The 14,138-nt window shown below is 62.2% G+C and overlaps 1 protein-coding gene across 1 annotated transcript in view; it reads right to left on the reverse strand.

Moving 5' to 3' along the window:
- Positions 1-9,327: 9,327 nt before the first annotated feature.
- The window catches only part of NRF1 (nuclear respiratory factor 1), a 62,630-nt gene continuing 57,819 nt past the window's right edge, over positions 9,328-14,138 (reverse strand). The window contains exon 11 of the mRNA XM_071424245.1: positions 9,328-11,285. Within this exon, the coding sequence (XP_071280346.1) occupies positions 11,122-11,285 (164 nt within the window). The 3' untranslated portion in view covers positions 9,328-11,121. The remainder of the gene's footprint in view (positions 11,286-14,138) is intronic.

Here is a 14,138-nt window from a genome sequence, read left to right on the forward strand (position 1 = left end):
CTCAGGGACCTTCCTGGGCTCTTGGGGATCATCCCAGGGACCTTCCCAGGCTCTTGGGGATCATCCCAGGAACTTGGGGACCTTCCTGGGCTCTTGGGGATCATCCCAGGTTCTTTCCTGCTTGGAGACCTTGGATCCCTCCCTTGGGAAGGGATCACCCTGGTTTTTGGGGATCATCTGGGATGGTTCCCATCTCAGGGACGGTTTTGGGGTGTCAGGAACCGTCCTGGGGTCTCAGGGACCATCCCAGGCTCTTGGGCACCATCCTGGGGTCTTGAGGACCATCCTGACTTCTGGGACCATCTGGGGTTCTTCTATTCTTGGGAATAATCCTGGAGGCTCCAGAAGTGTCTTGAGGTCTCCAGGACCCTCCTGGGGACCATCCTTGCACCTGGGGCCCATCCTGGCTGCCTCCCTGCTTGGGGCCCCTCCTGGAATCCTGGGATGCATCCGATGGGATGCAGGGACCATCCCAGGTGCTTCTCTGCATGGCGGCCACCCCTGGGGACCACCCCTGGCTCGTGGGGACCACGCCAGGCCATGGGCACCACCAGAGGTGCCCCAGGCTCCAGGACCACCCTGGGTTTGGGGACCGTGCCAGGAGCCTCCTTTCTCCAGCACCACCCCGGGGTCCCACAGAGCAGCATCCCCAGCACCTCCCAGTCCCGGGATCCAGCACCGCGCCCATCCCAGCCCCTCCTCCTCCCCTCGCCCTCTGCCCCATCGCTCTGGGGGGGTTACCCCACCCCAGCCCCCTGCCCCCCCATGCCCAGGGGGTTTAAGCCCCACCAGAAGTCCGGGAAGCCCCGATGGCTTCTCCCGCCCTCCATCCCGGCCCCGGCAACCCGATCCCGCTCCCGGCGGGCGGCCGGCCCCAAACTGGTCGGGCTGGTTTGCGGCGCTGGAGCCCCGCGCTGCACACGCGCCTGGGCCGGGGGGGGCACTGACCCCCGAGAGAGTTTTATTCTTATAAATTTGTACTTTTATTTATTTATATTTTTACGTATGGTTTGAACCTGCGTTATTGCACTGGGGGGCTTTGGGCAGGATTTGGGGGCGATTCGGGGGTTTAATGTGGTGACAAGAAACGGAATTTGGGGGCTGGGATATAATTTTAGCAGGATGGGGGCCGGGCTGCTCCGTGCGCCCCATCCCTGCAGCGCTGGGACACGGAGGGGACCGGGACCACCGGGAGCGCTTCCCACCCCCGGGACCCATCACAGAGCCCCCCCCTCCCCGCACCCACAGCGGGGATCGCGCCCCCCGAGCCCCCATCCCATCCCATGGATCCCATCCCATGGATCCCATCCCATCCCATCCCATCCCATGGATCCCATCCCATCCCATCCCATCCCATCCCATCCCATCCCATCCCATGGATCCCATCCCATCCCATGGATCCCATCCCATCCCATCCCATCCCATCCCAGCCCCTCGGGGCGGGCGGCGGCAGCTGCGCCTCTCGAGTTGCGGTGCGAGGGGGTGCGGGGGGGCTCGGGATCGGTTTCCTTCGCCCCCCCGGCCCCGGGGGGGGATGTGGGGGGAGTCTCGGCAGCGGGAAACCGGATCGGCGCTGGCGGGGCGGCTCAGGTGCGCGGCTCCGGTGTCCGACAGCCGGTGAGCGGCCCCGACGGCGGCCCCGGGGCGGGACGGCACCGGCTATAAAAATGCCCCCCCAAGGGGAAGGAAGCGCCGGTCGGGGCTCAGCCTTGCCCGGGCCCTGCCCGCCGCCGCCGCCGCCGGACGGAGCCGCCCCGAGGCCGCGGGGATGGGCGGGCACCGCCTCCGCCCCACGGAGCGCAGGCAGCGATGGAGCGGGGGGGGCGCTCCGCCTGTCCAGGAGCCCCCGCTCCGTGCCCGGCCCTGGGGGGGCCCCGCCATCACCCCCGGGGCTGCCCGGAGGGGGAACGGGGGGCACGGACGGCACGACCGACCCCGGCGGGGCGGCCCCGGGGGTGGGGTGCGTGGGAGGGGGGGCGGCCCAAGGTGAGCCCGTCCCCCCCCTCCCCGCCCCGGGCCCGGCTCCACCTTCCGGGGCACCTGGGCCAATTGGGAGCCGCAGGGGGGGTCCCCCGGCCGGGCTAAGGCCGCCGCCGCCGCCGCTCCCCGCCACTTGTGCGAGCGCCGGGGCTGCGGCCGGCGGCGGGGACCCCCCCGGGGGCTGCGGGGTGCCGGGGGGGGGGGGGTCCCGTGTCCGTCCGTCCCCCCCAGCCCCACGGTGACCCCCCCCCCGTCGGGCCCGGTGCGGAGCGGAGGCAGCGCTCGGAGCAGCGCAGGTAAGTGCGGCCCTCGGGCCCGGGGGGGTCGGGTCCTGCCGGGACCCCCCCGGGGCTCGGGGACCCCCCTTGAACCGCTCCCTTCCCCCGCACCCACTCCCGGCGGGACCCGAGCCCGGCGCGCTGCGCTCCCCCCTCCCCGCGCTTCTCCTCGACGGGGGGGTCCCCAAACCCCTTCGGGCTGAGCCCCCCGTGCCTCACCCCCCGCTCCCGGCGCCCCCCATCCCGCCCGGGCTCCCCAAACCTCTCCCGTCGGGGCGGTGGCGCCGCGGGCGCATCCCGGGGGCGATGCGGTGACAACGAGATCGGGGCGCAGCCCCAGCGCCCGCGGCCCCCGGCCCTGGGGGGGCTCTCCGGGGCTCCGGGGGTGCCCCCCCCCGCCCCTCGGGTGCGCTCCGTGGCCGCCGTGCAGCCCCGGTGGCGGCTCCGCTGCCCCGAATTGTGCCGCAAACGAAAGCCCGGCTCAGGGGGACCCCGGAACACGGCGGGGCTGCTCTGGGGGCTGCCCAAGCCCCCCAACCCCCGGGGCGCGCACCCCCTGCCCCGCCCGGTGCTGCGGAGCCTGGGGGGACCCTGGGGAGCTCAGGCGTGTCCCCAGTCCTGTCCGGGGACCCCAAACCTCGGTCGGGGTGGCACGGTGGGGTCCTGCCCCGGGCCGGGGGCTGCTCTGGGGGGAGGAGGCGTCCCCGGGCGCCGGGCGGGGGCCATGGCCGGTGTCTCTGCGGGCACTGCGGCACAAATCTGCCCGGTTTAGCCTGAAATGGAGCTCCCGGCAGCTCCGTCCCTGTCCCTGTCCCTGTCCTCCTCTGTCTCGGTCCCTGTCCCCATCTCAAGCCATATCCCCATCCTCATCTCTACCCCTGAACAAATTTCTGTCTCTGTCCCGTTTCCATGCCCATCTTTATCTGTCCCTGTCCCCATCCCCATGCCCATCCCTGTCTCCTTCTCCTTCTCTTCTCCACCTCTCCTTTCCTCTTTCTCCTTGTCTCACACTTCATCCCCATCCCCATCATCTCCATCCGAGTCCCTGTTCCCATCTCTGCCACTGTCCCCATCCCCATCTTGTCCCTGTCCTTGTCCCCATCCCCATCTCATCCCTGCCCCTGTCCCAATCTTGTCTTGTCCCTGTTCCTGTCCTTGTCCCCATCCTATCCCCATCCCCACCTTGTCCCTGTCCCTGTCCCCATGCCCACCTGGCCGTTCCCATGGATGCAGCCCTGCTGTCAGGGTGTTGAGGCCGGCCGGGTGCCCACCCCCACTGCCCCCATGGCAGGGCAGCCACATCCAGGAGCCACCACCACGTCCCCATCCCTTGCTGTGCCAGGGGCCGTGCCCGGGCACCATCTTGGTGCTGCCGGTGCCGTGAGCATCGCCTGTGACTCTGGCGGTGGCTCCGGTGGCTCTGGGGATGCTGTTTTGCCCCATTGGCCCCCAGAGCGTGGCCAGGGGACCCCGATGTCCCCAGCTGGAGGTGTGGGAGCCCTGGGAGGGGGCAGCGGGCGCGGGGCCGGGGGGGCCCGGGGGGGCCCCATCCGCAATGCGGCAGCTCCAACCTCCAACGTCACGGGCGGCTCCGCAGAGGGGCTGGGCTGGCTCAGCCGGGCCCGGCTGCCGCAGCGGCCCTGGGCGGGGGCTGGGGACAGGGACAAAGGGGGACAGGGACAAAGGGGGCACCCCAAGGCCGGGGGCAGTGGCCGGGTCCTGCCTGGCGCGGTGCCGGGGCCATGCGGGCAGCCAGGGCCGGATCGGGGCCAAGGCGTCGCCCAAAGTCACGCCAAGGATGGCCAAGGATGGCCAAGGATGGCCACGGGCTCGGCCTGGCCGCGTCCCCTGGCAGCGCTGTCCCCGCTGTCCCCAGGCCACCGCGGCGCCAGGGCGGTGTCCCCCAGGTGAGGACCGAGATGTGGTCACGGGGGGTTCTCTTCTTCTCTTCCCTTTGGGTTGCTTGGCTGAGCCCCACGGGGATTTGGGGCTTCTCCAGGAGTTTTTTGGGTGATTCCTGGGGGCGTTGCTGTTGGAGCCCCAGAGGTGGGTGCAGGGTGGGGACAGGTCTGTCCCTGCTGGCGCTGACCTCTCCGTGTGTGTCACTCCCAAGCCACGGGGGTGGCCGAGCCCAGCGAGCGCTGCTGCTCCTCTTTGTCCCCAAACTGGAGGCCAGATGGGGTGTGAGGGGCTGGGGGCTGTGTCCTCGAGGGGAGTCAGCTCCCAGCACCGGATCCGGGGGACCCCGAGCTCATCCCGGCCCTCTGGGCTCGTTGGGGCCTCGGCTTTGCCACACAAAGGAGACTTTGTGCCTTCCTCCTCCTCCTCCTCCTCCTCCTCTGGCGCGGCCGCCGCGGCCCTGGGGACGGTGTCACTGCCAGCCGGGGGTCTGCACCATCCGGGGGGGCTTTGCCACCCTCCGAGGGGGTTGGAAATTTTAGGGGGACCTGCGGCCATCCGGGGGTCTCAACCACTGGAGGGGATCTGCATCCTCTTGGGTGGGCTCATGCTTTTGGAGGATCTTCAGCAGCAAAGGAGGCCTGCAAGCTTTGGGGGGCTTGCAGCCATCTGGGGGTGGTTCAGCATTTTGGGGGGCTTGCAGCCATCTGGGGGTTTGCAGCCATCCAGGAAGTCTGCATCCCTTTCAGGGTGTTGCAATTCTGGAGGGTCCAAAGCCATCAAAAGTCTTCTCAAATGTTTTTGGGGGTTCTGCCATTCAGGGGGTTTGTAACCTTTCAGGGGGGTTGCAATAATTTTTTTTGGAGGGGAATTCAAATTATCTGGATACTTCAAAAGCATCCAGGGGAGGTTACAACCTTTTGGGGGTGTCTGTGACCATCCAGGGGGGGTTTAACCTTCTGGGGGCTTGCAACCATCCAGAGGAGTTGCAAATTTTGGGGGGCTTTCAGTCATCCAGGGAGGTTGCAACCTTTTGAGGGGTTGAAGGATTTTATGGGGGCTGCAGCTGTCTGGACAGTTTGGGATTAATTGGAGGGATTGTGGCGTTCTGGGGGTTGGGGAACCACCCAGAGGCTTTGCAACATTTTGAGATCTGGGGCCGTTTCGGGGGGCTTGTGGCCATCGGGGGGGAAGGTTGCCACATTTTGGGGGTCTGGGACCATTTTGGGGGGTCTGCAGCCCTCCTGAGGATAGCAAACCTGGGGCTGGGATTCATGGATAACCTTGGACGTGCAGGGTGGGAAACGGCTTCCAGCATCCCCATCCCAAAAAATCCCCCAGCTGAGCTGGGGACCGGATCCTCCCCACCAGGGTGAGCATCTCCCCTCGCCCGGCCACTCCTGAATCATTTTGCCAATCAATAATAATCAATTCCCATTTTCCTGTCGCCATTCCGGGGGCGTCGGGCTCCTGCTGGTGGAGGATTTGGGTGGAAATCCAGGGGAAAAAGGGCAGGTGCCAGCTCGCTACTCCTGTTCTGTGTATGGCACTGGTAGAATTCACTGTGCAACCCCGCGGTCAGTGAATTACCATAGGGCCATAAACAGAGCAGAGAAAGACCCGCGAGCGCCACGGGGCCGTCGCCGACGCCGCCTGGCCCGTTTTGGCACTAGCACATTTTTGCTTTGATTTGTAGCTTTTGAGCAATTATGTGTAGTGCCAATATGGGAGAGGGCGGGGAGAGCAGCGCCGGGCGGGGGACGGAGCAGCGCCGGGGTTCGGGGTGGGGGTGCTGGGATGGGGTGCTGGGAACGCCTCTGGAATTGCTGGGATCAGGGGGGTGTCCATCTGTCCATCACAGCCATGCCGTGGTGACACTGAGGGGGTGTCCATCCCTATGTGGTGACACTGAGGGGGTGTCATTCCCTATGTGGTGACACTGAGGGGGTGTCCATCCCAGCGTGGTGACATTGAGGGCGTGTCCATCCCACCCATGCCATGGTGACATTGAGGGCGTGTCCATCCCAGCGTGGTGACATTGAGGGGGTGTCCATCACACCCATGCCATGGTGACACTGAGGATGTGTCCATCCCAACGTGGTGTCCCAGCCCATGGCCAGGCCGTGTCCTCGTGGTGGCCGCCCTGAGCAGGATGGACCCCGCACCTCCCGTCCCTCTCCCTGAGGGGATCTGGAGCCACGTGTGGGGTTTTCTGGCCGGATGGGTGAAATGATGCATTTTTCCTATTTTTTGCAGCTCTCCAGGCCCGGCACGGTGGCCGCTGTCCCTGGCTGTCCCCAGGCTGGGCCTGGCTGCCCCGGGGCTGCCTTTGGCAATGGTAGAACTCACACTGGTGCGGTAGCAGGATCCGGTGGTTCTAGACTTGCCAACTACGGCCCCGGGGCACCACCGCGGACATGAGAGTCCCCCTGGTGTCCCCTGGTGTCCCCTGGTGTCCCCTGGCACCCCCAGGGCTCTGCTGCCAGGCTGGGAGGGCCCTGTGGGGTGCGGGGAGGGCCCCGCTCCATCAGTGTGGGTCTGGGGGATGCTGTGGGTGCCCTGCACACGTGGTTGAAGGGGGATGGCAATGCTGGGCTGCCCCCAGCCCCAGAGGGGGGTCTGGCATCCCAGCCCATCTCCATGGCGGGGGAAACTGGGATCTGCGGGATACTGGAGACTGGAGCAGCGTGGCCACTTGCCCCGGTGTGACTCGGGCCTCAAAGGCTCATCCTGCCCCGGTCTGGGCAGGGCCCTGTGGGGATGGGGTCAGGCCACCGGCCCCTGCCCCAGCCCTGGGTCCCACCCCTGCTCCCGGATCCACCCCTGCTCCCGGATCCAGCCCCTGCTCCCGGATCCAGCCCCTGCTCCCGGATCCAGCCCCTGTTCCCGGATCCTGCCCCTGTTCCCGGATCCAGCCCCTGCTCCCGGATCCAGCCCCTGTTCCCGGATCCTGCCCCTGTTCCCGGATCCCGCCCCTGCTCCTGGATCTGACCCTTGTTCCTGGATCCCACCCCACGCCAGCCCCATGCAGGGAGGAAACTGAGGCAGGGATGGAGCAGCGGGCGGCCCGTGTCCCCTGCCTGTCCCCAGGTGCAGGAGCAGGGGTGGTGGCAGCTCTCAGGGGACAGGGGCATGAGGGGAGGGGGCTTGGGGCTGTGCTGGGCTGTGCTGGGATGTGCAGGGAATGTAGGGCAGCGCTGGTGATTACGGAGCTTTCGGCATTAGCCCACGGAGATTGGATCACGCTGGATTAGGCTGCAGGCTCCAATCATCCCCCCGTGCTGGGGGCAGGGAGGGACGGACAGACGGACGGGCGGGGGTCCCCATCGCCCTGCTGGGGCCGGTGGGGGCTGTGGGGGCACGGGTGTCCGTGTGTCTGTCTGGTCGTTCATCCGTCTGCTCGTCCAGGTAACCAACACCCAACGTCTGTGCATTCCTGCAGCCACGTCCATTGGCTGTACGGACACCCAGCCCCTGTCTGTCTGTCTGTCTGTCTGTCCAGGTGTGGAATCATCCATCCTCCTGCATTTCCATCCGTCCGTCCGTCCGTCCGTCCGTCCGTCCGTCAGTCCATCCCCTGACCCATCTCCCAGTCTGTCTGTCCATCCCTCCCTCCCCCAGTGCTGGCTTTAACCCCCGCCTCACTCAGAGCAGGCCCTGCCCCGCCGGGGGAGGATTTGGGGGGGGTTGGGGGTGGAGCATCCCCAGCCCCACCCCTGACCACACCCCCAGGAGCTCCGCCCCTCCCCAGAGGCTCCGCCCCACGGTGCAGCCGGTCCCACCAGGATCGGCATTCCCAGGATGGGCATTCCCAGGATCAGCATTCCCAGGATCGGCATTCCCAGGATCTGCTCCCTCTGGGGGAGCCCCCCAGGGCCCCCCCTCATCCTGGCCCTTCCCAGCTGCAGCAGCCAGGCTCATCCTGAGTGTCCACCTGCATTTCTGGGGTCAAATCCTCCAATTTGGGGGCACATTTTGCAATTCAGGGCCCTCCCTGGGGGTGCTTAGAAGCAGAAAATCCACACGAAGACACCCCCCCCCCCCCCCACCCCCAATGCCAGGGGGCAGAGAATGGGTGCAGCCCCACCAGTTTGGGGTTGGGGTTACTGGTGCAGGGCCCATCCCCACCAGTCTCCCCCAGTTTGGGGTTGGGGTTACTGGTGCAGGGCCCATCCCCACCAGTCTCCCCCAGTTTGGGGTGCAGGTTACTGGTGCAGGGCCCATCCCCACCAGTCTCCCCCAGTTTGGGGTGCAGGTTACTGGTGCAGGGCCCATCCCCACCAGTCTCTTCCAGTTTGGGGTTGGGGTTACTGGTGCAGGCTCCATCCCCACCAGTCTCTCCCAGTTTGGGGTGCAGGTTACTGGTGCAGGGCCCATCCCCACCAGTCTCTCCCAGTTTGGACGGGAGGCTGTTGGTGCTGGGGGCTGCAGGAGCTGCCCCAGCAGGAGGCCCTGCCCTGCTGATTAAGGCCGATTAATGAAGATTAAAACCTCCCAGCAGCGTCTGCCAGGCCCCGCCGCCTGCCCCGGCCCTGCTGCTGCACCCAGGGCCCCTTTGGGGCACCCCTTTGGGGCCATGGGATGTCCTGGGGTCCCCAAACCCCCAGCTCACCCTCCCAGCACCTTCGATGTCCCAGGGATCCGCTCCAGCTCCTGGGAATTCCTGGGAGCATCCCCAGGGAAGCAGCCCCATTGCTCCTTCCCTCCCTCTCTTTGTCCTTCCAGCTTCTGCTCTTCCTCCCATCCCAGGCCACCAGGAGCCCTGCAGGATTCCCTGGATCCAGAACCATCCTTCAATAAAGCTGCTGAAGCCATCCCTGCGTTTCCTGGCTCCTCCTTGGGTTTGCATCCCAGAAAAACATCGGCCCAGGGGGTGAGATGGGGCTGAAAATGGAGGAATTCACCCCAAAATTCCCTCAGCCCCTGGCTGGGAGCATGGGGGGATGCTCCAGCACTCCCAAGGTGGATGCTGGAAGATGAAAATGAGATAAATGGCACCAAAAAGAAAGGATTAAACCCCAAAACCATCCCCATGAGGGGATGCTCAGCTTCTCCTCTCCAGCCCCAACACGGGAGGGGGAGGGACCAAAGCCCAAAACAGCCACCAGGAAGGGAGGGATGACAAATATCCCCAAAAGTCCCCCCAAAACAGGAGCCTTGGACAGCCGGGTAGACACATTTGTAACAATTTATTGAATGAGGCAATAATAGACACTGGGAAAACAAGGGGGGGGTCCATGCTCTGCTATTTGCCTGGTTTTTGTCTCTTTTTTTTGGGGGGGGGGGACTAAAAGAACCTCATTTCATTGCCAAAGAAACACTGACTTGGAAAGCCACCGACATCTTCACAACGACGATAAAAAAATAATCATTAGAAAAAAAACCAAACCCAAAAAACGTCATGAATTGGAGAACCAGGACTGTTTCTATGGAAAGATCTCCCTCCCCTCGGAAAAAGGACCCAAGAACTGTATACAAAGAACATTGGATAGGTTTGTTTTTGTGGGTTTTTGTTTTTTTTCCCCCATATAAAACAAGTAAATACAAGAATCTGAAAACTCCCTCGAAGGCAGAGCGAGATGTGGAGAACTTGAACGGCCACTTGGAAATGATAATAAAAAACCCCCCAAAATAACCCCAAAAATTAAATCCCATGGGAAGTGCTTGCAAGGGGGGAAGGGGTTTGGTTGGGCACGAGGGTTTGGCCCATGGGGATGCTGAGTAAAATCTGCCCCCCAAAAACACCCCCACCCCACCCCAAAGGCTTTTTGAACCCTCCTGGGAAGGATTTTGGGGTTAAAACCGTGCTGGAAGAGGCACAGGGCAGGACCAGGATGGGGCAGGGGCTGGGGTGAAGAGGGGCCCCCAAAGGGAAGGGTCTCACTCGCATCCCCCCTCAGGCAAAGCTTTTCCTGTAGGAATTGCAGGAGCAGAGGTTGGGGCTGGCAGGAGGGACTGGGATGAGCCTGAGGTGGCTCCTTTTTGAGGGAAATCCCGGGAATGTGGTGGGAAAAAAGGGGGGGGACACAGCCAGAGCCCCTTTAGAGGCACTTCCGCTCCAGTCTAGAGCCACGAAATAATAATAACAATAACAACAACATCAACAATAATAATAATAATAAAGGAAAAAAAACAAAAACAACCCCGAGGATGTAAAATGGCAGGTAGGAGAGCAGAGAAGTAGGAACAGGTCTCCAGTGTGCACCAAGGGAGCCCAGCGGGCGCGGATCCTCCGGCAGGCTCCTGGAAGAGCATCATCCCTTCGGGAGGTCTCCATCCACCCCCCTGCAGTCACACATGCATTTCTTTTTTTTTTAATTTTTTTTTTTTTTTCCTTCCCAGGAGAGGAGTCTTTTTTTTTTTTTTTTCCCCAAAATTTTTTTTTTTTTTTCCTTTTGTGGTTTGTTGGTTTTTTTGTTGTTTTTATTTTTTTTCTTTTTGTTTTGTTTTGGTTTGTTTGTTTATCCAGGGTGGGTTTTTCGGAATATAAAAGTCCATATTAAAATCTTTGATACCTAATTTGCTGTCGAGGTCGGTGCTGGCTGAGGGTGTCCGTGCTGCCCCCCAGCCTCCTCCTGCTCGATCCCACGTGGGGGAAAAGGGGGCATAAAGGGTCGCTGTATTTTTCTTTTTCTTTTCTTTCCAACCTCCTCAGAATCAAAGTCCCGTCACAATTTGGCTTCTCGTTCCTCCGAGAGCAGAGTGGCGCTAGAAAAATGCACTTTACACACATCCTCTGCCAGGATTTGGTTGGTTTTTTGGTGTTTTTTTTTGGTTTTTTTTTCTGTTTTTCTCGATTAAAAAAAAAAAAAAAAAAAAAAAAAAAAAAAAAAGAAAAAGAAAAAAAAAAAAGTTTTTTTTCCAAAGCCGGGAGAGATTCAAATGCCACCTGATTGCATCTCTGGAGAGGCGTAAAAAATCTGCAGTGGAGGAGGAGGCTGGGCAGGGTGGGGCTGCTCCGGGGTCACTGGTCCAGGGTCACCACCTCCACCGCCTGCCCGTCCATGGTGACGGCCGTGTCCGCGATCCGCGTGGTCACCGGCGCCATCGCCACCTGCACCGGGCCGTTCCCCTGCGCCAGGCTGGTCACCACCGTCTGGTACATGCTCACCGGGATCTGCACCAGCCCTGCGGGGACAAAGGGACACCCGCGGCGTCAGGAGAGGGGACAGAGCCGCCACGGGAGCTGCCCAGGGCTCTGGGGCTGCCTCTGGGGGTGGCTCTTTGGAGCTCTCCCACCTGGAGGGGATTCTCTACTCTGTGAGGACCTGGAGCTGCTGGGGTGAACCCAGAGAGGCCCCGGAGCTGCTGCAGGGCTGGAGCCCCTCTGCTCTGGAGCCAGGCTGGGAGAGCTGGGAATGTTCCCCTGGAGAAGGGAAGGCTCCAGGGAGAGCTTCCAGCACATTGCAGGCCTGCAGGGGCTCCAGGAGAGCTGCAGAGGGACTGGGGCCAAGGCCTGCAGGGACAGCACCCAGGGAATGGCTCCCAGTGCCAGAGGGCAGCCAGGGATGGGATCTTGGCAATGAGGAATTCCTGGCTGGGCTGGAATTGCCAGAGCAGCTGGGGCTGCCCCTGCATCCCTGCAATGTCCAAGGTTGGACAGGGTTTGGAGCACCCTGGGATATTTGAAGGTGTCCCTGCCCATGGTTTGGGTTGGAACTGGATGATCTTCAAAGTTCCTTCCCACCCAAACCATGCCATGACTCTATCCATGAAAAGCAGCAATCAGGAAGGAATTTTAGGACTTTAGAACTTCAGGAAGTGGCGCCCCAGCTGTGTCCAGGCTGGGTGGGTGATCTGTGCCTTGGTGGCCTCGCTGAGCTGGACCTGCCCTCCCTGGAGCCAACGGGATGGGAACAGGGATGGGATGGGGTTGAGATGGGTGGCAGCTCCAGGGAAGGAATAAGGATGAGGAGGAAAGAAATAACATCATTTCTGGAGGAGGAACCCAGCCCAGCCATGTTTTGGGGTGGTACAGCAGGGAGCTGCTCAGCCAAACCCATCAGGCCGAGTTTTCCTGGAGCAGGGATTGCTCCCACCCACCCCACAGCCCACCAGGGATCCCCCACTGACAAGGAACACACTCCCCCTATGTTTTCCACTTGATATACCCAGAACTGGGAACTGTGGGGCTGAAGAAGGAATAAATTTGGCTTCTCCCATCCCCTGTAACTCTGCAGGTCACCCCACCAGTGGCAGGTGAGAGGATCCCATTGCTGTGCATCCATGAACCCCATTACAACCCTCTCCAACACAATTCCCTTCCTCCTGCTCCCTCTCCATCCCAGCCAGGTCCTTCTGCCCTCACAGGGAAAGGGCAACAAGCCCTGGCCAAGCCAACCCTGCTCCTGGCACCGGCCCCAGGCTCTCACAGTGTGCATGTGACACACAGCACAGAGAAAGGAAAGCAATCCCCCTTTCTCAGCCCTTCCCCAGCCATGGATGGGTCCAGCAAAGTAGAAACAGCTTTTGCCAAGGCTGCAGGAATGGATCAGATGCCTCCAGGCTGAGGATGGAGCTGGCAAAGCTTCGGGCTGGGAGGAAAACGCTGCAGTGCCAAAGGCGAGTCCTGGTGAGCCAGGAAACACCAACCAAGGTGACAACAAAACAACGGCGCCCCTGAGGGCCACTGTGATGTGAATGGTGGAAAGAGGAGGAAAAAATAGCAGGGAGCTCTCAACAGAGTTGGACAGGGCAGGGGAATGGCAAATCCTGCAGGCTGGGAGGAGAAACTCCATCGTTCTACCCCGGTGTTATCCCTGTGCCCACCTCCACCTTTGGCTTGACCAAGGGGATTTGGACAAGAGAGCTCATTTAGACATTTCAGAAACTACCCACACCTCTGCTGGGGGAAAAAACCAGCTTTTTGAGGTCAGCAAATGCTTCCAGCAGCAGCAGCAGCAGCAGCACGGGATGGATGGGCAGCCCTGCCAGGACGCCAGGCTCCCGAGCGAGGCTTTCCCGAAAAAGCAGTGCAATCCCCTTGGGCTGAGGAGCAGGGAGCAGAGCTCTGCCCCACCAAGGGCACTGGTTTGGTAACAGAGGCAGCTCTGTGTCCTTGGATAACTCTGTGTGCAGACAGGAAAGCTTAGGAGTTAATCATGCTGACCAGGTGGGTGACCCCGGCGCTGCCTCAGCCCTCCCCTCGGGCTGCGGGGCTGGGAATGCTCCTGATGCCCTGAGGGCTCCTGGCCACACGCCCCAGCCCAGCCAAGGAACTGGTTCCCTGCTTGGTTGTTCAGCACCAGCTCCCACAGAGGCACAGAGTCAGGAGGAGGCTCCCAGCTCCCTCTGGTCAGTGGGAACTTCAGGAACAGAAGAAATGAGCAAACAGAGCTCGGGCTCAGCCCTGCTGAAGGGAATCTCCAAGCAGACCCCTCGGGGGAACACAGCACAGCCCAGTTTAGGCAAGAGCTGGAGCTCTGGCCTGGGATGCACCTCAAATCCGTGCTCCAGACCAACAAGCCAACTAAGCCCTTTGGGTTACTTGGGTTGTTAACCCAGAGGAGATCAAACATGGACAGCCCAGGGAGCAGAGCCACCACCACCCCCCGTGGGCCACAGACTGCGCCACGCTCGAGCCACTGCTCTGTCCAAACGTGCCAAAAGCAGGCACTGGCGAGCCCTGGGCACCCGTGGGGGTGTTTGGGAAGGGTGAGTTTGTTCAGCCAGGGCTTGGCCGAGCCTGGGCAGCTCTGGGAGCTCCTGGGAAGTCTCGGTGAGAGGCGGCGCGGATCCCGCTCTGCTCTGCGTGGGATTAACACAAATCGCCTCAGCAGATGACGTGGTGGCCCTTCCTGCCAGGGGTGGTGACAAACCAGAGCAGGAGAGGGCTGCAAAGTCTGCTGTGCATTAGGGCAGAGCCGATCGCCCTTGGGAGAGAGACGATTAAAGCACTGAGATGCTGTAATCAGGTCTGGGATTGGCCCCGCGCTGCATCTGCTCAGACCTGCGCCCTGATTAGCCCTAATCTAGCTGGCA

This window comes from Agelaius tricolor, unplaced genomic scaffold, assembly GCF_023055355.1.
Source record: "Agelaius tricolor isolate 1412-34295 unplaced genomic scaffold, bAgeTri1.0.p SCAF_3, whole genome shotgun sequence".
Lineage (NCBI taxonomy): Eukaryota > Metazoa > Chordata > Aves > Passeriformes > Icteridae > Agelaius > Agelaius tricolor.